The sequence below is a fragment of the Etheostoma cragini genome, chromosome 9 (genome assembly GCF_013103735.1).
Source record: "Etheostoma cragini isolate CJK2018 chromosome 9, CSU_Ecrag_1.0, whole genome shotgun sequence".
Taxonomy (NCBI): domain Eukaryota; kingdom Metazoa; phylum Chordata; class Actinopteri; order Perciformes; family Percidae; genus Etheostoma; species Etheostoma cragini.
Window position 1 is genome coordinate 23,508,756 of NC_048415.1, and position 24,686 is coordinate 23,533,441.

Sequence of the window (24,686 nt, forward strand, 5' to 3'; positions counted from 1 at the left end):
CACACACACACACACACACACACACACACACACACACACACACACACACACACACACACACACACAAGTACTCTATAGTCGACACGTGCACAGCTTGGAGCAGCCACACAGCCCACGTGAGCAGCGGGACGTGTCTGTGTCGGCTGCGGTACATCTAGAGATTCTAGCTGTCTCGTTTTCTGTGTGACGCGATTCACAGCTACAAGAAACAGTGACAATGATCTTTTGAAAATCATATTTATATGCAAACGAGTCACAGACATGAAAAAAAACTTCCTCTATTTCAAATTAAAAGCCTTCTAGGGTGTATGTGGACAGAATCCCTCCATTTCTTAACAAATGGCTATTTTTGTGAAATATATAAGGACAAACTTAATGTAGAAAGAGAGCTGGCAGCAGCAGCAGTCTGTGGCATGGGCGTCATCCTCCCTCCTTGACGCCTGGGTCTTTCATTTATAGCACACAATGTTACATTTATTCTTACATTTAGGGTGCGGGGTAGTTAGTTTTCAAAGCTTTCGAGCCTCAAAAGTATATTCTACAACCATATTTTAAATGTCGTTCAATTTGAGGTCAATGGAAACCAGAGTTATCCTGTTTATGAAACATTTTATTCCCCCCCCCCCATTTCATTATATCCATGACCGAAAGAGGAAACCATGCAAGGAGCTTTATTTAATCCTGCCTCTCCCTACTTGGCAACACAGAGCCCTGGATGGTCCTGATTATATGAACAACCACCTAAATTCACGGCGCGCCCGGCAGGCAGCTGGTAAACCCACAGCAAAAAACCAGGAGAGGAAAGCTTTAATGGATCCGGAGCTTAGGACACAACTACATTTAAATAACTGACGTTCTACAGTATGTCTACTTTGCAGTAAAGAAAGGCAATTTAGATTTTATAACATGACAGTGCAAGGCTTTTTGGGTTGCTGTGAAAACGAGGGTATAGGAGCCAAAAGCCTCCAAGTCCATTATTTCTCAAAAATGAAAAGGAGAACATGTCCGAGGGTGAGCGCGCGGTCGGTGGGTGTTTCTGGGTTTAAATTATCAGAGCGTAGAGGCTTTCAGAACAGTGATCATCATTGAGGTGGCACTGAAAAGGGCCTTTTGTGCCCTTTGAATGCAAAAAAGCTTCTCAACTGTCCATTTTTCCCTCTAGCTGAAGCGTTGCGCTTTGTGTGTCACTGGCAGGCCCTGAGAAGACTTTGATAATATTACTGTTTTCCTGAGAGAAGAAGCTTCAGTATTCACAGAGGGCCTTTGCAACTGATCAACTAATTGGAAATTTGTAGTTGACAAATTGATCATTTGCCTCATGGTTTTGCTATACTATTTATTTGCGATACTATTTATTTACTATACTATTTATTTGCTTCCACATTGCAGAACAGATTCCTGTGGCCTCTGATTTACGGAGATATCATTTGCAGCTTTTGCATTTCTGATCTCTTTAGTAACACAATTTCTTTAGACCTTTGTATACAGCCACGTCATTATTTGAGAAGCCTCTAATCGCAGTTCGTAGAGCTAGATATCTTTGTTTCAGAAGTTCTCGAATTGACTTTTTTAAGGAAGGACAATTTCCTGTTTGAGTTTGTTCCCAAAAATCCCTTCCACTATATTCATACATTCATCAGAACAATCATGTACATTATCTTTATCCATAAATGTATCCCACTGCATTTGATTTAGTTCACTCTCCAGAGTTGGAAGATCCCGTTAGTGCAAACCGTACACCAGTCAGGGCGCCTGACGGTGTTGGAAAATTGCTGCTTGAGTCAATATGTAAGCTCTAATAAAGTGTATTAAATTAATATTTAATCACAGGTTACCTACAGTATTACTGGTGAACACTGGAGGGGTAGTAGGCTACACCTGTCCTTACATTCAGGTGCAATCCTGCGAGCGGAGTAGTAAACCATATTATCCCATTATGAAGTTGCAGCACCATCAATGACAGAATTATGATTTATAGTCATTTATTTGTTTTTAATGTCTCTTACAGGTTAATGTCCAGGGAACACTACGAAAACATTAAAAACATGTTTGAGAGCGAGTCACACTCTTCTGACGGCGCTTTGCTTTACAGTGGCTTCACTGATATGATCCGCATCAACAGCGTTGGAAAGAAATCCGCCGTTTGCAAAGAAACAAAAGGATGTGCTGGGATGTAGCGCGTGTCCACAACGGCTGGCGTTAGTGATACGAGGACGGAGAGCGTTATGTTGGCTACATATCTGATCGACTGGGAAGAAAAACAATTCCAGTCAAATAGGTAGTTCTCTGGAAATGAAAAATATATCTGTAGTCGGGGCCTCAAAATCATCTCCTGACCTAGGTTTACCTCCCTGAGAAGTAATCCAGCTTCTTGGCATGTAGATGAAAAAACGTTTTATAGTCTGTTAATAAACCAACATGTATTTTTATTATTCATGCAGATTACAAAGTGAGCTAAAACGGGCCTGATACAGACTGAATGAGGAAATGGAAGAGCGCCATGTCAGCTCCCGACCAGGTTGGGTTCCCAGACTCTTAACTGAGGTTAAGTTCCCTCTTTTTCTGAAACAGGCTGGAGTTACCATAGTAACTGACTCTGAGGTTAAGTTCCCTCTTTTTCTGAAACGGGCTCCCCGGCAATGTCAGTCCCCCTCTCTCTCCTTTTTCAGGTCTTCAGCTGTTCTATATAAATAAAAGGTCTACAATATGCCCCCAAAAATCTAAAAAAAAGAAAAAAAAGTAGAAGACATGCCAGGAAATTATGACTTAAGTTTTTGTTCCTTCCTGTTGGAGAAAATCAGTGTGTGATCTGGTAGACTTGGTGTAGCACCTTCAGGAATTCGGTTGAAGTCAAACTTACTCATCAACATGTTGAGTGTTTTTCTTTTGCTTATATCTAACCAGTCAATGTTGGAATCACCAACAATCTAAACAGATTTATGGGAGATTGTTTTAAGTAATTTCTCTAGATTAACATAAATTGTCCTGTCACAAGCAGGTAGATTATATAAAACTATAATCCCAAAGTGCCTACGAGGCAATAGAGAAACATTAAGACAGAGATATTTAACTTGCACATCGTAATCTAATGTCAATGAGAATTTAAATGAATCTCTCATGTAGATTACAACTCCCCCGCCTGTACCGGTGTTCTTGCACTTGTACCCAGTAACCACCCTGGAGATTTTGACAATTTGAATTTTTCTCAGTCAGTTACTCTTGTGTATGGTTTTGGTCAATTCTGATTGCTTATGTTTTATTTGATGCTTTTTTATTTCATTTATTTGTGTTGGTTGTTTGAGATAAATAACAAAATGAAAATGTAATGGTGTTTTTAGAAACAAATTGTTGGTGTCGCTTTCTCAGGTTAGCTCACCCTCTTGTCACCTGTGCAGGTGGTAGGGTCCAATTAGGGGAGGCGGAGTTAAAAGGGCTTCAGGAGAAGGGAAGATAGACAGGACTTGGTGGCTAGCTTGTAAGGTTGCCATTTTGTTGTAATTTTTGCACGGATCCAGCTTCCTGTCTGCTTCCTAAAATCCCTTTTCAAAGTTTCGGGGGCCCCTTGGAAGGATGTGGGGATGACACGGACTGGATAACATGCAGTGGAAATATTTTCTACAATATGAACCTGCATCATGTAGGAGTGTCACTGTGTATTTGCTGTGTGCATACTGTTATTTGAGTGCATGTGGACACTCACCTCATATGCCTGGGGGCTGGTCAGACAGCTCGCCAGGGGCCCACAGTAGGCGGGCAGAGTGGAGGTGAGAGGCGGGCCGCTGTGTGTCAGAATGGGCTTCAGGTAACTGGGCAGTTGTTAAGTGACAATGACACAAAGGCTGGTTCAAGTGTGAGTATAGTTAATATAATTCATATCCTATGGCTGTCCCACTTCTATGACATTCTTATTTGACTTCTTACTGATCTATTAAGCATTAGTACATCTATTATTAACCATTACTAAATCCATTAGTTACAGCTTATAGAGGCATTATATAAAAAGTTGTCCCATAATAACTGATAAAACACAGTTTGCAGAAGCTAATTCCAGTACAAAACAGCTTAGTCTAGCAGTCGACCTCTAAAAAAAAAAAAAAACAGTCAGTCAGTCCTGAGCAGAGCGGCCGGCAGCAGCAGGTCAAAGAGTTCAAGAGCCCACCGTTGCTTAGTTCCCTATGCACATGCATGATAGATCTTGAACTCTTGTAGCTCTGCAGGCTCCACTGTGGTGTCAGGTTACAGCCTGTTTCTACATAGTCATAAAATACATTTTGGAATACTGGATTGTGTGAGTTTGACAATCTACTAGTGTGGACCTCACCGGAAAACAGGAAATAAACAGCCATGTGGCTTAACACAACTTTTCTGCCTTTCTGTCACATCTACTGCAGTCAGATTCACCGTGTTCACTTGGAAGGAATCACTGCACATGTTAGGCACTGGAAAAGACATCTCAAACTCAGACTAAAAACCCATTTATTACTTGCCCAGTTGAAGCCTGCTGGGTGCTAACTCTAGCAGGAGGATAACTCGGTGTAGGCAGCACGGATTGGTTAGTTTTTCTCTCTATTGACAGACCTCCAAAGTTAAAGACAACAGAGCTACGGGTTGGAATCGACCAGAATTCTCCTTTAAGAAGTTCTCCTCCTGCACTAACTAACCATAAACGTAGATGAAAGCTTTCTGGGAGTTTGTGAGCAGCTATAGGGTAAAGTCATTTTATGATGCGTTTTGGGCAGGGAGTCTGCTCCCTGTCAGAACAAAAATCCACCTCAGTTGTTGAGATCAGCAGTCCATTGCGCAGTTGGCCACCTAGAAATAAAGTCCCTACGCTCCCTGCACCTAGCCCTGTGTCATGTGTGTTCACCTCAGCCTCCGCAGCGCTGGGACTAGACAGAAATCCACTCTGCTTGCCTCAGCTGCGTCTAGCACATGTCACCAGGGAGAAAGGGCCCGCTGTAAAACACAGCAGCTCTGCTCAAAAGCAGGTACACAACCAGCCACCTGGGAAGGCAGTTGTTCCTGAGAGAGGGAACGAGGGAGGAGAACACATCCTCCCTCCTTCTAAACAAATTTACCCAAGCCTGTTTTTGCAATCAGTCTGAGCAGCAAAAGCAAATTTGATGGATCCATGTATATCATTTTAATCCCATAATCCAGGATGATCCAATAAAGACACTGGTTGTGACTGTTACTTTGATGGGTTGTATAGTGTACTAAGGGGAACTAGCCCTGGACAATCATCCCATGCACCAGTTCAAACAATGAGTTACCTTTAAAGCAAACCACACACATATTTTCTTTGGTTCTGTACAGCAGGGCCCAGTAAGGATACTTATGATCAAAGGTGTACCAAAGTCTGAAGAGCCACGCACTCTCCTGTTTGGTTTTACTTTGTCCTTCAGCCTGGGGGCCATCCTGGGGAAAGACATGGAAAAATCAACATGTTTTCATATTAAGATTTGTTTCATGAAAAAGATTTTAATTCTTATCACAATCAGGTTGATTGCAGTAATTCTTATCCAGTAAATGTGGTTCCTTTGGTTGAGTTTTGTTTTGCTTCTCATCTTAAAGCTCAATTATTCAAACATTTTATCGCTCTCAGAAAATGATTTTTTGTTTCATATAGTTTTTGACAACCAAAATATTTCCATGTCTTCAGACTTGCTGACATTGCACCGCACTTACATACGATTGCAGAAGTAAAACTGTTTCTATATCCACGACATTCCGCTTACGGGATCGGAGTTTTCTGTTGACGACTAAAACTACTTCAGAACGTACTCATGTTCCACCAAAACCACTTCCTTCCACTAGCTATTTTACAGTGGCAACGTGGCTCTACTCGGCGCCTAGCAGCGCCCATTAAGATTATGACTGGTTTAAAGAAATGCCAATAAACCCGTTTTAAGCATATTTTTCAGAATGACGTGCCAGACCCCCCTCCACAGCACTGTGGAGGGGGGTCTGGCAAAGCGAGACTAGCGTCTCGAGATAACTCATGTAATGAATTGATACTATAATTAAAATTGAATAAAACTAAATTGAATTGACCTAAAATGGATATTAAATAAGTTCTGAATAAGAGCCTCACCCCCTGTAAGACCTGGAAGCTGTCTCCACATGGCCCTGGGTCTTGATCCGGGTCAACACCAACACTGGAACACAGGAACAAAGTAGAAAACAATTATTAAAAATGTATTTCATCTCTAACTAAATTACTACAAACACTACAAATGTGGTTAAAAAGTGGTTAGAAGCCAATCAGCAGTTATTTCCAGCCCTTACTCCATACTCTATGCTTGGAATTTCCCTTTTTGTGAGCTCTGCTGTTTTCAACATGATGTTTGGACTGTTCACTTCGAAACAGAAATAATCTTCTATCTTTATGCTGCTACTGCACCTGCAGAATGCAGATTTGTTCTCTTTGTGGCTCCGACACATGTCACATGATTCCTCACACATCAACGTTCTGACTGTTAGACCTTATAATGGCTGAAAAAAAGGCTGGAAATTAGCATTTAACCCAAGACAAACAGAAAGAAACTGAAAAGCCCAAGGATATTTCACAGTCTGTGTAATTCAGTGTATTGCAGATGAGGGAGAGATTTGGAATAGCAAATAACTTTTTGGCTTGTGATGCAGTACAAAAAACTAGAAGTGTATACTATACTATAAATGTAAGGCAAGCTAGATTTTCACCAATAGGGGAACGCAGTTATGTAAGACTGTGTCATCAAAACCATGCTCCATTTTCATTTTTTCCCCTCAAACTAAACCAGAATTACCAACAATTGGTAGAACAAGCGGCCATATATAGATACAGTTTGCTCCTTGACGCAGCAGGCCCAGGTTCGACTCCAACCTGTGGACCTTTGCTGCATGTCATCCCCCCCCCCATGTCTTCAGCTGTCCTGTCAAATAAAGGCCTAAAAATGAAAAAATTCCCTGGGTCAAAATGGACCCATTTTGGCTCAATGTCACATCGACGCAATACTGGGTTAGTTCTACCCAGTAGGCTACCCATGGGTAAAAAAAACATTGGTAATAAATAAAACCAATCAGTGCATTGTCGTAACCCACTGTTTGTTTTTTTTTCTATCACGGTACTGAAAACCCATTGTCTTGAGTTTACTTGGTGCTATATAAGAACAAAGTAGTGTCTGTTGACATTAAATGGGTCAATTTTGTCCCAGTCATTTTAGTGTATAATACATTCATTATATTTCTATTTAACGGAATAGTTTGACATTTTGGAAAACCACGTATTCCCTTTCTTCCCGAGGGTAAGATGAGAAGATTGATTCCACTGCAAGATCTTTAAATATAAAGCCACAGCCAGCAGGCAGATAGCTTAGCTGAAAGACTGGGAGCAGTGGGGTAAACAGAGCAACAACAATGATGATGATGGTCCACAACGTTAACCTCTTTAAAACTGGGTCCTGTACATTCTGTGGTTCAGATACGAGGATCCAAAATGATTCTGTGGGTCGTATTTCCTGCCACGGCTAGGGGCGTAGTTTTAGAGGGTAGGAATAAACTACCTGTGTCGTTGTATGGATTAGAAGACTGGTGGAGGGTAAGCAGCTAGCCTGGTTCTTTCATGGGGGGTTATATGCATTTTATTGGCCAGGTGCAGTCACTTACTAGCCGTTTCTATTCAGTGTAAACTAAAACTAACCACCTGCTGATGGTTAGATTTACCAATTCCTTTTATAGTTATTCAGCACATATTTTCAGTCGTCAAAGCTGGACATAATCCTACCCCCCGGTTTCTCTTACCGGACCAAAAGGATTAAACTCAACACAAGCGGATTTTACAGGGGGACTTTTAATTCACATAAGCTCTGAGTGGAGCCGTCAAGTCTAATTCTGGTGGACAGAGGCCAAGGCAGAGACGTGTAGCCTTTCACGGTGATCCATCTGAAACCACAACGGACACTGGGCAGTAGGAGGTGGAACTCGTGTGCGTGGTTATATTTAGTCTTTTCCATGACAGCCACGCAGAGGCGATATCTCTTCTGAGGGAATGAGGAACAGCCCTTCTGCTTCTCACCTTAGCAGTTTGAAAAGGAGCAGGGTATGCAAGACTTTCTCCTCTCAAACCTACACACACACACTTAGTGGCCATCCACACGGAAACGCGTTTTGGAGTAAATGAACATTTTGCATTGTTTTAACCCATCGTCCAAACAAATCCTGTTCCTACAGCACTGCCTGTAAAACGCAATTTTTTTAAACCTGGTGAAAAAAAAATTGAAAACGTCACCCTTGAGACTTTGTTTGGACAGCGATGCTGCGTTTGGGTATCGATGATGTCATCGCTACACCCCTCAACCTGTAGCCTCCGACCTCTTACCCATAGCTCTTACCCCGCGACAACGTCTAATAACAACCACCACCCCCACGGCGGACCACATGCTTGTGTTCCTGCTGGAGAAGATATTGAGCCCACCAGGGTTACTAGGATAAAATCTACTGTCTGTTTGTATTCAAGCTTCACGCGCCGCCTCTTCTTCTCCATTTGTTGGTGAATTTCCTAAACTATGAAGTAGCGTGTTGAGTCTTTCACAAAGGGATCCATTTGGACGCAAATATTCTTGACACGATGCTAGGGAAGACGGAGAAAATAAAGATTGCTTTGGTAGGTGTGGACGTGGCCTTGTACACACCCAATCTTTAGGGGGTGGAGGTTGCATGAAAGCCGAGGAAACTGCAAAAACAAAAAGGGGCAAAGCCTCCTAGCGCTGCATCAAGAAGGATCTGTGAGGAAATGACTTGAGTAAGACAAAACTGCTGGGGGGGGGCAGAAGAGACAAACGCACCCCAGCAAACACCTCCTCTGATAAGAACCTGTGTAGACCCACACACCCGCACCCCTTTAAAATCCTAATCCTAAATAGCATTCCCTGCTACATGGAAGAACAGCTCTTAGTGGCACAGCTCTGTTTATTTTCTACCTTTCTCTTTTCAGATCAGTTCACACAGGTCTGTCAAGTTGTGTTTTGCACTGCTGTGTGAAAAACTGGTGGACACATCACCCAGAGAATGGGCAGCACCTCCACCACAGCGTGGCTGGTGTGTGACGCAGTAGTGTTTCTGCTCAGTGGATTTCAAAACCTGCTTTCCTAAAATATTGCTTCTTAAGAATCGTATCTATGTTGATTTTTTTCTGTCAATAACCATCCAATGTAGTCTCTGAAAAAAAGCCATGTTCTTAACAGTCTCAACTTTTCCCTTCACCAAAAAACAGAAGTGAACAGTGAAAAGAAAGAGTCCCATCTGAAGCAAGCACACACTTCCCCAACACCAGTTACTGCCGAAACAAATGTATACACAATCAGATACAGCACCTGAAGTACTTCCACTTTCCATGCTGGCGTCGCTCTTCCTGCAATGCTTTGCTGTCCCCAACACTTTCACATCATAAACATATAAACTCAGTATCAAGCACATTACAGTCAAGGTATTACGTGGTTTATTTAGCTTCTTCTATGCAAGGAATATGCATATTAGATGCTCATATGAGGAGCTGGAATGGTTGTAACAGTGTAACAAATCTCTGAACTCAGGTTTGAGGTTAAAATCAGATTCAAATGGGGATTAAGATATTTCTCAAAATCAAGATATTTGTACACATTAGTCATTAGATAGAAGTGTATTATCTACACCGTTTAGGGGAGCAGAAGCCATGTTGAAGTCAGTATTTTAGACAGAAATGTGAGTGTGAGCGGATTGCAGTGACCGTTCAGTGTAAAGCAATCGCAAAAGGTAATTGGGAACAGTTTCCACCAAATATGGTCCTCTGTTCTGGGGACATGCAATAATCCTTTGACTTGGCGCAGAGGTTCCGCTGATATTCAGGCCACATACAGCTAAAAAAAACTATATAAATAACAAAAAATAATGGAAGCCAAGCCAAGTCATTGTATATACAATATATAAAGAATTTAAATAAACTCAGTAGTACATTTACTTAAGAACTGCACAAGTAAAAGTTGAAGGTACTTGTACTTTACATGAGTAATACCATTTTCTGCTTTATACTTCTGTTCCACATTTCAAAGTATTATACTTTTTCACCTAACCTATTATTCAGGTTAATAATGCTAATACAATCAACAAATACATTATAATGTAGTATTATAGGTTAAGATAAAGGCAGGAAGTTACAGTGATTACCTTTGGTACATTAAGTATACTATGTAAAATGCAGGACTTTTAACTGAAACAAAGTATTTCTAAGCTCTGAGTACTGTTTATACCACTCAGCACACGTTTCTATGGATACTATAAGTGCACCCAAAACTTTCTGCAGTTGAGTTGCCAGTTTGGCTTCCCTGGTTCAGCCGGAGCACATTGGGATGTCCTCTTTTGATGGCTGCACGGCCGGGCTCGGTGATAAGCTGCCACCTGCCTGCTCACGAACCATCCCTCAAAACCCGCTAACAGAACCCAGCAGCGCCCCAAAACACCAGACGCTTTCTGTCCCAGCACCAGTCCTCCATCACATCACGCCTCATCGCAGCTTCTTCGTTTTGACTCATCAGCCAGAGCATTGTGTCCCAAAAACTATAATTAACACCTTGCAAATTCATCTTCAGTATTAAACACAGGGGATTTTTGTTTCATATTTTTAAATGCCTTATGTAATGTGATGTCTACCGACTACTCCTCTGGACTTCAAGTGTCCCCCCTAAAGACAAAAAACGTTTGCACATATCCAGAGAGTGATCCCACGATTGCAGAACCCGGCTGATACCCGCCTGCCATGCAGCACATATCACCGGTTACCATGGCATTGAGGTAATGGTAGAGATATTGGCAGTGCTCTAAACCACCACCTAACATAATGGTTCCGGCTTTTTCTGAGAGGGCATTACTCATATTAAACAGAGCCTGTTTGCTGTCGCACACAACCAGCCGATAATCCGTTTAATCATGACAAATGGAAGCTAGCTCCCAGTGCATCATGGTCAGACACAAATAAGTGAGGCTGGGCTCAAAACAGACAAATATAGCCATACAAACAAAAAGCCCCGCTAAAGCACCACTTTTACCCCTGATAACATGTCAAGCAGCTTGTGGTGTGGCAGCTCTTTCAACTGCAGATTCAGCCTCCCCTCTGGCTCTGGAATGATCTGGATTCTAAGAGTTAGTGCTGAATCTGACAGGGAAGTAGCCATGCCAATATTTCTTAAAAGATGAAACAAATGCCTCTGTGACTTCAAAGCTCTGGATGACAGAACATGGGAGATGGAAAGTAAGCAGCAGTGGAGAACTCTGGCCCCATCTGCTGGACAACACCACCAGACAGCACAAGATTCATTTAATAATGTCAACTGGACAGACATTTTATATTATATATGCACCATCTACAGACAAAATATGCTCTTCCAACTTGTTTTGTCTATGTTAACTAATTTGTCTATAAAATAGACAAATTAGTCTATAAAATAATCTTATGATTATTTACAGTCCGTGTCTAGGTAAATGTACACCATTTCTGTTTTCCTCAGTGTCTGTCCTTTCTATTATTTTTTTACACTGAAAACATAACACAGTAATTCCCAATGTAATACATTCGAATGTGTGATTTCAAAGTACCCTACCCAAAACAAATAGCATTATTCCATCAAAAGTTGAGATGTTGATTACTGCTTTTCTGCTAACGTTCAACGGGGAGCTTGCCTTTGTTCCCACATTTCTAAGATCCCAATCTTAGAAATAAACTTGATCCCAATTTGGGGTTACCCTTATTTTCAGAAAATTCTTAGAAAGTGGGACAATAGGGCTGTGGGACCACTGGGCTGCGGGACCACTGGGACCACTGGGCTGTGGGACCACTGGGCTGTTGGACCACTGGGACCACTGGGACCACTGGGCTGTGGTACCACTGGGCTGTGGGACCACTGGGCTGTGGGACCACTGGGACCACTGGGCTGTGGGACCACTGGGACCACTGGGCTGTGGGACCACTGGGCTGTGGGACCACTGGGCTGTGGGACCACTGGGACCACTGGGCTGTGGGACCACTGGGCTGACCCCAGTCAACGTTAGCTTAAGCAGGAGATTCTAACTGTTTTCCCTTATGATGGATGCTGAATTTAGTCAAACATTGCCTCATTTTGTCCAACAGCTAGGGTAATATTAAGAAGCATAAAATTGTTTTGTCACCTGATATGTAGCCAGGACAGCATGGGTGTCGTCCCACCGCCAAACACCCAGACAGTGAAGAAGACAATGAGCAGCGTGGTGGTGAACATCATCTGGCGGGCGTAGGTGGCCGTGTCCCGGATGGCCAAAGCGAACGCCATCGCTCCACGCAGACCTGCAGAGGATCACACCCAAAAGTCAGCCCATCACAGTAGAGCTATAACAATAGGTCGATTAATCGATCAACTTCTTGATATAATATATGATGACGGGGAGAAAAATCGCCCTACCTGCAAACATCATCATATGCTGGAAGTTTCCTTTGATCTTGTGCCTTCTGCCGAGGTTGAGAAGGAAGGACAGGGGGTAAATGTTGAAAGCTCTTCCAATGAATATGGCAAGCTGACAGGCAGGTTAAGAAGTCTTTGACTGAACAAGTAAATGCGGGACAGATTCAGGGAGCAGGGTGTCCTCACAAAAGTAAAATATGTGTGAGAACTTCATGGTGAAGCAGGAAAATATGGGTTAGAACAAGGGCAAATCTCAGGCCCGCCTACAGGGACATCAATAATCCTATCCAAGAGGTATAGTCCTAAATGGAAACAGAAAAAAGCATGCTTGTTGTGCCCCAAAAGGATACAAAAGCCCCTATGATGAAAATAGGGCTGAAAATGTGATTCTGGAAGGTGAACAGAGCCAAGCCCATGTAGGAGAAGATGAAGTTCTCAGCCAGGAAGTGAAGGACCTCAAAGAGCTGCATGGAAAATATAGTATACATCATGAATTTGAGTTAGGAATGTATAAATACAAGAAGCACTAATACAACTTCACAACTTAAAATCCACAGAAAGAGCCTTAAAATGTCCAGGCTCAGTAAGGGAATTCAACAGAAAGCTTCCCACACAGCACTGCTTTGTCCTCTGAGCTAAGCGCCTCGTCTAGTCCCTCAGAATCCAGAAAAGTTTTGGGAGTTGTTTTTTCATCAGAAAAGATGGCGGACGGTCCTTAGTTATGACGTCATATTGTTTTATATCTATAGTTGACTGCATCTATGTTGCTCTGAGCTGGAGCCACAGGAGGAGGGCAAACGATAATTGAAATGCAGGAAGAAGACTTGTCACCATTTCTGTTTTAATCTAAGCGAAGGCACTTTAACCTTGCCATTGCAATTAGCATGTGGCGCTATCTTTGACACAGTCACAACAGCCTGCTGGGATACTTGGAACACTGATCCCCAAATGTGTCACATCTACGTGCTAATCTGCACCCTGTCCTTAAGACTGAACCCCCTCTGGGAAACAGTCCTGACAGGAGGGGATGTCCTCGGACAACCCTGATTAAGGTCACAGCAGGCTGATAACTGGGCCATCTGGCTCCCTGGCCGAGCTTTCGCACTACCAGGGGATTCAAAACAGTCCAAAAGAAAGAGGGCTGCGTGTGCAGGGAGGGGTCCGATGCTACCTGCTTGGTGCGCTTTGTGGACTCCGCAGAGAGGTTGTTGTAGGTGTAGTGAGCCTGCGTGATGCCACAGAACAGCACAGCCACAACGCCTGTGGGAGACACACACACACACACACACACACACACACACACACACACACACGCACAAGCACACGCACACGCACACTTTAATTCAACGACACAAACAGATAGAGTGCACTGCACAGTGAGGGCTGCATCAATCCAATAAACTATTAACAATTCACATATTTTGAAACATCAGAGCCAAAGATAAGCTTCTCAGTCCTTTGCTGCTTTGCGGCTGTGTATTTTTTTTTATTCTTTATTGATCCCCTATGGGGAATTATAGTATCTGTTGATTTCATCTGCTGCACATCTGCTACTTAAGTCTCTGTCACATGTCATTTGTGTACCAGACAGATTCAGTTCTCTAAGGATGGTTTACCAGCATTTAGTTTAAACTGCTTATAATTAAATTATTCGGCATAAGCAACAGCTTGAAATTAAAATCCAAATAAGATGAACTTTATAGATGCACTAAATAAACATCAAAATTATAAGATCTATCCATCTATCCAACCATCAATCCATCCATCTCAGGCTCTCTTTTAAATGGAGCACTTCAGTTCACATAAGGGCCGGTTTACTGTTCACAGGAACAACTGCTTGGACAGATAATCTGTGTCATAACCTGGTATGGCATTCAACAGAGGAGGCCATTTAACAGGTAGAGGAAGGATCTAATCAAAAGTGGGAAATTAGTTGCATTGTGGGAAAAGTAGGCTCCAGAGATTTTTGAGGTTGACCCTGACTACGGCCAAAATGTAAGTGTGAATCTGTCTCTGCTGTTTCAGAATTTGAATATTCTTTTCTTAATCTGTCTCTTGAAAGTCTCCCAATTTACAATACTAAATCACCAGACTTGCTTTTGGAGATTGAAGAATTTCCAGAATCTAAAGTAGGTACAATTGTTTTTACCTACCATTTTAAACATAGACCACTGAGAAGCTCCACAATATTTAATTAATTTAAAGACAGGGTTGGTAACTATTTCCAATATACACTTTATTATATATTGTTTGAAATGGTCTTTAGACCCCGACAGCAATAACACAATGACTTATCGGCTCTGACGGAGCCCCGAGGAGATGTTACTTTCAAATCTTGCTAGCTTTTATACATGACCAACTCTGCCTTTAAGTCAGGTAGAAGTCAGACATCTTTTTGGCATCCTGACCACAGCTGTCTCGAGCCTACTCACCTGTGAAGCCGCAGGCTTCGGCTAGCAGGAAGGTGCTCCAAGACATGAGGAAGAAGAGGGCCGTCTCCAGCAACGGGAAACAGTGCAGCTTGGTGAACTTGGTGACGTGGGAAAGGAGTTAAAGACAAAAACACTTTTTTGAATCCTAGAACACGTCTTGTGTTGCAAGAAATGTGAATCAATCCGGAAATCTAGACTTTCTATATGTACTATTACTTCAAAGTAGGTATTAGAGAAGGATATGAGAGCGGTGACGACTCCTGTGGCTGCACCCATCACAAAGGAGCCGCTGAAAATACCCAGGAAAACCCCCACAGACTTGAAGAAGGCTGAGGCATCAAACATGTGCGTGTTTGCTCCACTGGGCTGGTAGGCCACAATAGACCTGAAATACAGAAACAAAAAGACATGAAGAGCCAGGGATTTTCAGTATTTGACATAAATACACAATTTTCCAACGATGTCTCAAATTGATTCACACATGTGTCTGATTTGGGCTCTTTTTGAAGAATAATGCACACGTCAATTTCCTAAGACAAATCTAATATTAGGTGATTTGTAATCTTCCAGTAGAGGGAGGCAGAGTGCTGTCTGTCAGTCACAAAGGATCAGGGATGCAAAGTGGTGCTGCTCGGTCACACTTCACTGTTGAATTTCAACATCAGAAGGGAAAAGGAGTGAAGAAACCATGCAGGAAGAGAGCTGTACCTGGTGTAGAAGGGAGAAAATGTTTCCCAGGGGTAGGTTTGATAAGGCAGAAATCTGACTTACGAGGAAAGCACAATGGCCACTGCGTCATTCATAACACTTTCTCCAAACAGCAGAGCGTACAGATCCCCATCTGCGTGGAGCTCATTGAATATGGCCAACACCGTCACTACACACAGGAGAAAGAAAGGAAAATCATTCGACCATCTTAGTTTATATCAGGGCTGTGCAGTTAATCACATTTGGAGTTGGCACCTAATGATCACAAAAACAAGGTAATCGTGAAAAACATTATTTTGCACATTACATATTGCAAGTACACAGCTTGTCTAATCAATGCTGGCTAGCCTATCAATTAAAAAGGCATTAAAGCCTTTTACTTTTTTTGAACTCTTATTTTGAGTTGTGTTGAATGACGCACACGTCCACTTATCCCGACAGCTAAACTCACTAAGCAAACATTTGAATATTTATTTTTTGAAGACAATTTTTTTTGTACTTTAGGCCTTTATCTTTTTTTTAAGGGGAATTAAAAAGTTCAAATGGAAAAAGATTTTTTACTGTTGATTTGTTTAACTGTTTTTATTTGAGTTCAATAAATGCAACATCATTCCAAAAGTCAATGCGTAATCTTGGTAAATAATGTGATTAACCAAAATAATTGTGATTAGGATTTTATTTCCATAACTGAGCAGGCCTGATTTATATAGAGCCATAAACTGCACCACATAGCCGTGTCTGGGCGTCGTACCTGGATCCGTGGCCGAGATGATGGCACCAAAGAAAAGGCAGTCGGTGTAGTAGAACTTGTCAGTTAGCTGTCCGACCACTTGCATCAGTTTGACCACCCCGTACATCAGGTTCCTGGAGACCAACGTCCAGGGGAGAGGAGAACATTATGGATCAAACAACATTTAATAACAGCAGGGTCAGGTCTCTAACAATTTTTACATAATTGTCAAACTGTAAATTTCTTTATACATAACCGCAGCTTCTTTGCTTAACCGCAATTAATTGCTAACATTAGCCAAGGTCTTAAGGCGTATTACTTGTAATTGTTGATTTTGTTTAGATATGCCAAATTGTAATTTTAATTAGTAGTTGTTGGCCCTTGATCCCATAGGTTTACTCCATAGGATGTGTATTTGTGTTACTACATTATCTGGGTCACTTAACAGTGATTTAACCAAAAACTGTATCCTGGAATCCATACAAAACTTGAATTTGTTTTAAAAGTCTTTTAAAATTTGATTGAAAGAGACTATTAAATCTTTAATTGCAACTATTTCTGAGACACTTAATTGTGCAGCAAAATTTGGATTTGATCATTAAGTTCTTGACATCTCATAAACAGAAGGTGGAAAACTCACCCAATGACGAAACATGAGATGGCAGTCCCAAGAAAGGCATAGGTTATGATGGAGCCCAGATTCCTGAAGAAGTGTCTCTGGGAAAAGGAAAAAGGGCGAATAAGAGAAGGAAAAACACATGGTTACAAGTTTAACAAAACCATGTCCAAAGTTAGTATTACACACTCGACTTTCCTTAGACAAGACAAATGTCTTCAACACTTAAGGATTCAACAATGCTTCGGGTCAGCGACGGCCACGGGGGGGCCAGTAACTCGCCGGCAGACAAGGCTAGAAACACAAACACATGTTCAGCGGTTTGTCAGGAGTGGGTTTGTCAAAGAAATACATTTTTAAAAATGACAGAAAAGAGTCAAATAGTTGTGGCAGCACGGTTAGATGACACCCAGCTATCTAATTATGATCTGAAGCAGATGACTAACTAAATCGACACGTTTACAACCAAAGAGCCACACAAACGGAGCCATGCACTGCAACTTTCTCTCTCTAAAGCTGTTACCACTGTGCTTAAAATTAACTCCCACTGCAACGGATGATTACAAAAAACAGGCCTTCCTTTCCAAGGCTTCCTCTTTCCTGGGGCCGGTTATTTGACTCAGCAAATTCCATGTCCAAACACAATTTGAGTAGAAAAACAAAAGCCTGTTAATATATACTTGTGCAGTATAAACGGTCACAGAAAGATTCTAGATCACTGGGAGTTGAACACCTTTGTTTTTGAGACTGTTGAGTGTGAGGTCATCTTTGGCTTTGGCATTTTCTGTATTTTGGTATATTTTAAAGAACTAATAGATTCCTTCATTTGTAATGGCATTAATCATCTGCTGCAGCCCTATAGTACATATACACTCATCGGCCACTTTATTGTTAACACCGGGTAGGAACCCTTTAATTCTTCATTTCATAAAATTTCAAACGTTGCAGGAAGCATTGCTCAAAGATTTTGGTCTACATTCACAAGATAGCATCACACAATTGCAGCCAATTTGTCGGATGCGCATCCATGTTGCAAATTTCATGCTTTACCACATCTCAAAGCTGCTCTATTGGATTTAGATCTGAGGACATTTGAGTTCAGTAGGAGATGATTTGCGATTTTTGGCACATTTCTGCCGGAAGTTGCCTTTAAAAGATGGGTACACTGTGGTCATAAAGTCAGTAAGTAAGTGAACTTAATTTATAACGCACCTTTCACAGACAAGAAGGGTCACAAAGTGCTTTACAGTAAAAACAAATAATAACTCAAATACTAAGCAATATTGCTAGTGAAAAGCTTGTCTAAAAAGATGTGTCTTGAGTTTTTTTTTTTTAAGTTTCCACAGAATAAAAAGCTCCCAAGGCTACAGGGAGAGAGTTCCAGAGCCTTGGAGCCACCACAGAAAAAGCTTGATGGTTTAAAGCGTGTTCTGGGGACAGTTAAAAGGTCTTGGTCTGAAGACCTCAGAGAGCGACCAGAAGAGTGGGCGTGTAAGAGATCCTGGATGTAAGCTGGAGCTTGACCATGCAAGGCTCTTTAAGTAGTGATTCAAATTTTAAATGCATAAAGGAATTGGTCTTGCTATGCCAGACCCTCCTCCAAAGCACGCTGAAGGAGGGTCTTCTGGCTGCTCCACATGGTATTCAGGGATAGGAGGAATAGGTGCTCCCGGTTGAATTGCACCGGCACTCCTGGATCCAGCCAGGTCTTGGAGAAAGGACACCGGCTCCCGCTGGAGACTGACGCAGGCACGGAGGCCCGCCAGCTCACCATCCGACAGCTGCACATTGGCCAGCAGGATGCCCAGCAGAGAAGTTACAGTTCATGTCCTCCATCTTGCAGCCATAGGTCGTTTGCTACATAGCATAAGCAAATTGCAACCAACCAACACTGCAATCCCAGGGGCAACGCCGCTAGAAGGGTTACAAACTGAATTAAAAACTCAACCACTTCACTGTAACCCCTGGGTCGGATCTTTATAAGATGCTCTTCACAGCAGCAAAGCACAAGGCCATTTCCCCTCAATTATCTGATGTCTCCTTGCTTGGTAATACTTATTAGTGTATAACTGGATAAGGCTGAAGAACAGCCTCACTATAACAGAGATCAGATGTCACCATCAGATGCAAACACATTTCATTCTCCATTATTTCAATGATCAGAGCGCTAAGGTTCCTGTACTGGAGAGCTAGTACAACCCACAATTCTCATCAATAAAAATGGACCACCTGCTGTAGTGCAAACTGTAAATATGGTGATGAATTAAAAAGGAAAAAGCACATGGCCATCTCAAGAATTCCCCAATTACAACAAAGCTTTTTCACAATCAAAAGCAGAAGCTGCTCGTGTTGTCAGCGTCAGACAGTTTTTATTTGCCAGTTCAAAAACCAGAGAAGAAATGAAAGACATCTGCTCTGGACTTCCCCTCAATAGTGCCAATTATGTTCAGTAACCACAGAACGCTCTCTGTGTGCCAATGAGGGTTTTCTTAGCTTACCACCTGTCCAACAAGACAGCAGTTTGTGATTAGCAGATATATACATATATATATATATACTGTATATATATGTATATATACCTGGCCAACAGCAGCAGCATCTCTAGCTACTGTGGCTCATGCAAATTCAGCCTCACAAATCCTGAATTTGACATGCCGCACCTCACCTTCTTTAGACTGTATCCAGCATGGAAAATAATTGGAGGCAGCAATATGTTGAAGAATACTTCAGGGTCAAATGTCACCTGGAAAAGATGAGAAATCAAACGAGTTAACAGGGTCAATCTGACAAGATGGGGACTGAAGTATGATGTTTCTTTCTGACTGTTACCTTGCGCAGCATATCATTCTGCTCCACATTGTGAATCTCTCTGGAGTTGATTTCGCCTTTGAGGGTGTACTCAAAGAACTTGCCGCTGACATTAAGCAGCAAGGTGCTGACAGGTCCTTCCTTCAGCAAACAGCTCGGGGGTGTCTTGTTGTGGTAGCTGGTGGCGGGGATGCCGTACCGCAGAATCACACCTACCAGCAAACCTTAGGGAACCAGAGGAGAGAAACAAAAAGACCAAAAATGTTGTGAAATGTATGGCTTTAGATATGTTGTCATGGGTATGGCCTCAGCTCATGCATGTGATAAATAACCTAAAATAAGAAGTGTGCAAATGTTGAAATTTGAATTGCGATTTTGGATCCTAGCGATCTCAAAACCAATGTAATCAAGAAAAACGATTATTTTGCACATTTTGTAAGTAAACTCTTTTTTGTGTTTTGTTCTGAAGAGGAATTCAAAAAGTTAAAGGGGTAAAGCAGTATTAAGGGAAATTTCAGAGTTCAAGGTGTTTTCACTGTTGATGTAACTGATTCACTGTTTCAAACTGCTTTTTCACGGTTTAAAATAAGTGTGATTATGATTTATTTTTATGTTTGGTTATATTTATTTTGCATACTTGTGCAGCCCTACCTAAAATGACCCATACGTCACCAAGATAAAAATCCGGTCGATTGCTCAACATTAGATCATTTCCAAGGGAACAGGCAGTGACACACAGACATCATCAGAGCAGACGGATGAGACGGGCGATGGAAAGCAGAAGCTCGTGGGGACAGCTAAAGCCAGGAAGAAAGGAACGAGGCAGGGAGTTAGAGGACATACGTCCTCTGATCAGACAGCAGTTATCTGCAAAAGACAAGGCAAAGCAAAGCTGCCAGAACTGCACTCACTTCCTAACAGAGGAGCTTAACCCACAGACACATACACAAAAATAGGGTTAACGTTGACTGTTACTTGAAAATGAAACCGCCCGTCTCAATTTCTGGCCAAAAAGTAGTTCACAAAGTTTGGGTTCTTTCCAGCTGCTACAGGGGGAGGTTTGCAGTTATTATTTGAACTAGGAAGTTCCATAAAAAGGTAGTCTAGGTAAGAGATCTCATCCTGGATGTTGATGGGTGCGCTATCTGCCCATCCTCTGAGGTCCGCAACCTTGGTGTAATCCTGGACTCCACCCTCTTTCCATACTGACATCAAATCTATCCCTAAATCATCAGCTTTTTCATCTCAAAAACATCTCAAGACTCCGGCCATCACTCTCTGACTCCGTAGCAGAAACCCTCATTCATGCTTTCATAACCACCCATTTGGACTATTGGAATGGAGTCCTGTCTGGGGTCCTCAGCAAAACCCTAGACAGGCTACAGTATGTCCAAAACCCTGTCGTGATACTCTCATCCACCTTCACTGGCTCCCAATTAAGTCCTGCATCACATATAAAATCCTTCTTCTCCCCTACAAATCCCGCCATGCTCCTGGCCCAGCAGTACCTCATTGACCTCCTCCATCCATACACCCCACCCTGAAACTTGAGGTCCTCAGACGCTGGCCTGCTCTCCATTCCCCACACCAGGCTCTGTACATTTGGAGACAGAGCCTTTAGTGTTGCTGCCCCACCCTTCTCCAACACCCTCCCTGCAAATGTTACATCCCTGGACATCTTTAAAAACAACTCCTGAAAGACCACGTGATTACCACAACCTACAACCTCCCTTAGCTTAGAAACAGTACTTCTGTAAAGTGTCTTCCGGTTTCTCAAAAGGCGCTATATAAATGAAAATTATTATTATTATTATTATATCCTTGATGTTCCACTTCCAGGATTTCTCCGTTGCCGCCCGAAAATCAGCCGGATTTCACCTATTTAGTTGCTTTGGGCTTCCTTTGTGTTGGCGTTCTAACCTCCAGTGGATTTATAAGGATGGTTAACCTATTCTCAGATCTCTGCAGGGTAAATCCAGACAGCTAGCTAGACTATCTGTCCAATCTGAGGACTGCGGTTACCTGGTCCTCAGATCTCTGCAGGGTGAATCCAGACAGCTAGCTAGACTATCTGTCCAATCTGAGGACTATGGTTACCTGGTCCTCAGATCGCTGCAGGGTAAATCCAGACAGCTAGCTAGACTATCTGTCCAATCTGAGGACTGCGGTTACCTGGTCCTCAGATCTCTGCAGGGTAAATCCAGACAGCTAGCTAGACTATCTGTCCAATCTGAGGACTATGGTTACCTGGTCCTCAGATCTCTGCAGGGTAAATCCAGACGGCTAGCTAGACTATCTGTCCAATCTGGGGACTATGGTTACCTGGTCCTCAGATCTCTGCAGGGTAAATCCAGAGAGCTAGCTAGACTGTCTGTCCAATCAGAATTTTTGTTGCACAAATCAAAAAAAAATATGTTCAGCCAGAACAAGTTCCTTTCCTGAGACTATTTAGCGGAGGCACCGTGGCTTCATCTGGAGCTTAACCCCGCCCGTGACGACTGATTGGTTTAAAAAAAATGCCAATAAACCAGAGCATGTTTTTCTACTTAGGGGACTAGCCAGACCCTCCTCCTGAACGCTTTGGAGGAGGGTCCGGCAAAGCGAGACAACATAAAAAGGTATGGGAGCATTTGATAAGATGCTTGTCCTGCATGTTCTCCTTTTAAATTGACACCAAAAACACATTTAACATATTCTGAATCACCGATTGGTCTAGATTGCCATGCCACAACCACCAACTGAATACACCAACTGAAAACACAAGGTTTCCTGTAGCGTTCGCTCTTTACACAGCAAATCAATATTGGGACAAGGTTTCCACTTGGCAGCACTTTTATACTAGAGAGAGTCCAAAAACAGTGTGCTCTAAAACAATGTAAATTTTTACTTATTCATATCATACTTAGTTGACCAAAATACTATGTATAAAAGGATGGGAGTTTTAACCACTCAACAGAGATAATGATATACGTTTAATATACTATATACTTAGTCCAGCGGTTTTCATTTTCAGCTTAAAAAAAACAAATCAAAGTCTATGTTCTTCATGTGACATCTGTAACACCGACTGAGACAATTTTGATAAACTATGATGGAAAAGATACACATGTGGTTCTGAAACATTATTACTGAAATAGTTCAGTTCAGCATTACCCAGCACACCTTGCAACATTAATCATCTACTGGTCATGTTATTGCATAATGTAGTCAGATGATAAAAGGCCGACTTTGTTTTTCTTTGTATCTGTCACCTTTCTGCTGCTAGTTAAGTAGATGGACCACTGCTCAGGCTATGTAGCAGTGTATTCTATCCAGTGAACATCCTGTGCTCCTGTGGATGAATTATGGGAATAAACATAAAACTCACAAAAACAGGCCTACATGCAGATGACTAGGATTACCCAGCTCCCCCATCGGGGATCAATAAAGTAGACTGATGAATGGGACTAACTCTGATTTTGTTACCTCTCGTTTTCTGATTCTGTAGCCTTATACAACTAAAGACCAAGGGAATCGTTTTTAAATGCATTATTATGCTGGTTACATATACAGTAGTATTGTGTTGACTGCACTTTGAGCCGCCAATTAATGTGGAGAGTGAGTACATATGCAAAACATGCTTTTTATATATTTTTCTTCAACAAAATGTGTAGGCCTACCCTCTTTTCCCCATTGTCCTGTTAAGTGCTTTGAACGCTTGAAGATGTATCAAATACTGTATTTAAATAATTTAAAAAAACATAGTGGTTGTAATAGGAGTGGGTGATCTGGAGAAAAATCAGATATCACAATATTCTTTCCCAAATATATTGATATCCATATTGCGTCGAGATTTCATGGGAAGATTGAGTTAGTATGTGCTTATTATTATCACTTTAGACAACGTAATAGTATATCACGATGTCTCGATATGTGATTTCATCACGATATGATTCCATAGACATTTTTTATCACGATAAATGATCATATTGAAATATAGCCCAGCCCTATAGGTTGTATTACGCATTTTAAAAGGAGACCCTAACAACAACAATTGCATAAGATATTTTATAACTTATTATAATCATAGGAGATAAATTAATAGGCTATAGGCCTAGTGCGAACGCTGTAATCTAATGGGTTAGCCCACATTTCAGATATCAGGCTAAGGATTCCCAGGCAGTCAAGGATAAAGCTGCACATGCAGTAGCCAGCCTGGTGAAGAGAAGACGAGGCTGAGCAACCGACACACAGCACCTTCTAGAAATTAGCACCGGCCCAGCCAATTAGGAGCCATGGGAGCTGGTGGAGGCGCCTCGGTGCATCAGTTCAGCTTCAAACCACCTTCAGCTGGGCTTATCTGCTCGCCGGACAACCACCAGGGACACTGACTAAGCATGCAAAGGCTGCGGGAAGGAGGTCGTGGAGGGAGGCTAGTTGTGAAGGATTCAGTGGGTACGTGTCTTTGTATTCAATAAGCGCCTCACCGTAAATCATCGCCAGTCCGGTTTCGTGAAGGAAACGGACCCGTCTGTGCTTAAAGAGCCATATGGTGAGAATCGTTAAGGTCAGCAGTAAAATGAATGTCAGTAAATTAACGCTGTCTTGTCGGTGACTTTCCTCAGCCTCCTTCTCGGTGGTAAGTTCTTCCATCGCGCCGTCCTCCGCCTTCAGTCCTGACACCGCGCTCAGTAAGATCCACACGGGCATCAGGGTGTCCAGTGCGGCGAAGGCTCCGCTCCGCTTCGACTGTCGGAGAGCGTCCATGGTGCAGGATGCTGCTGCTGACAGCTCACCGCCTCTGTGCCATGTCACTGCTGGAAGGTGGTCGGAGCCGACTGGGAAAACAGTCCAGTGTTCGTAGACCGTAGACGGCCGAGCTCAACCTTTTAAAGGTACACTGCACGATGGGATAAGTCGAGGAGCCGCCGCTGCGGAGACTGCTGCCCATGTGCAGGAGACCAAAT

At 42.3% G+C, this 24,686-nt stretch overlaps 1 protein-coding gene across 1 annotated transcript in view; it reads right to left on the reverse strand.

Annotated features, from left to right (window-relative positions):
* Positions 1-24,601, reverse strand: part of slc9a7 (solute carrier family 9 member 7) — a 26,556-nt gene extending 1,955 nt beyond the window's left edge. The window contains exons 1-15 of the mRNA XM_034880792.1: positions 24,207-24,601; positions 19,762-19,964; positions 19,598-19,675; positions 16,957-17,033; positions 16,338-16,450; positions 15,650-15,755; positions 15,122-15,263; positions 14,879-14,984; positions 13,618-13,706; positions 12,797-12,910; positions 12,447-12,558; positions 12,178-12,331; positions 6,095-6,158; positions 5,336-5,418; positions 3,701-3,806 (exon numbers count right to left, since the gene is read on the reverse strand). Coding sequence (XP_034736683.1) covers positions 3,701-3,806; positions 5,336-5,418; positions 6,095-6,158; positions 12,178-12,331; positions 12,447-12,558; positions 12,797-12,910; positions 13,618-13,706; positions 14,879-14,984; positions 15,122-15,263; positions 15,650-15,755; positions 16,338-16,450; positions 16,957-17,033; positions 19,598-19,675; positions 19,762-19,964; positions 24,207-24,486 — 1,827 coding nt within the window. The 5' untranslated portion in view covers positions 24,487-24,601. The remainder of the gene's footprint in view (positions 1-3,700; positions 3,807-5,335; positions 5,419-6,094; positions 6,159-12,177; positions 12,332-12,446; positions 12,559-12,796; positions 12,911-13,617; positions 13,707-14,878; positions 14,985-15,121; positions 15,264-15,649; positions 15,756-16,337; positions 16,451-16,956; positions 17,034-19,597; positions 19,676-19,761; positions 19,965-24,206) is intronic.
* Positions 24,602-24,686: the final 85 nt, after the last annotated feature.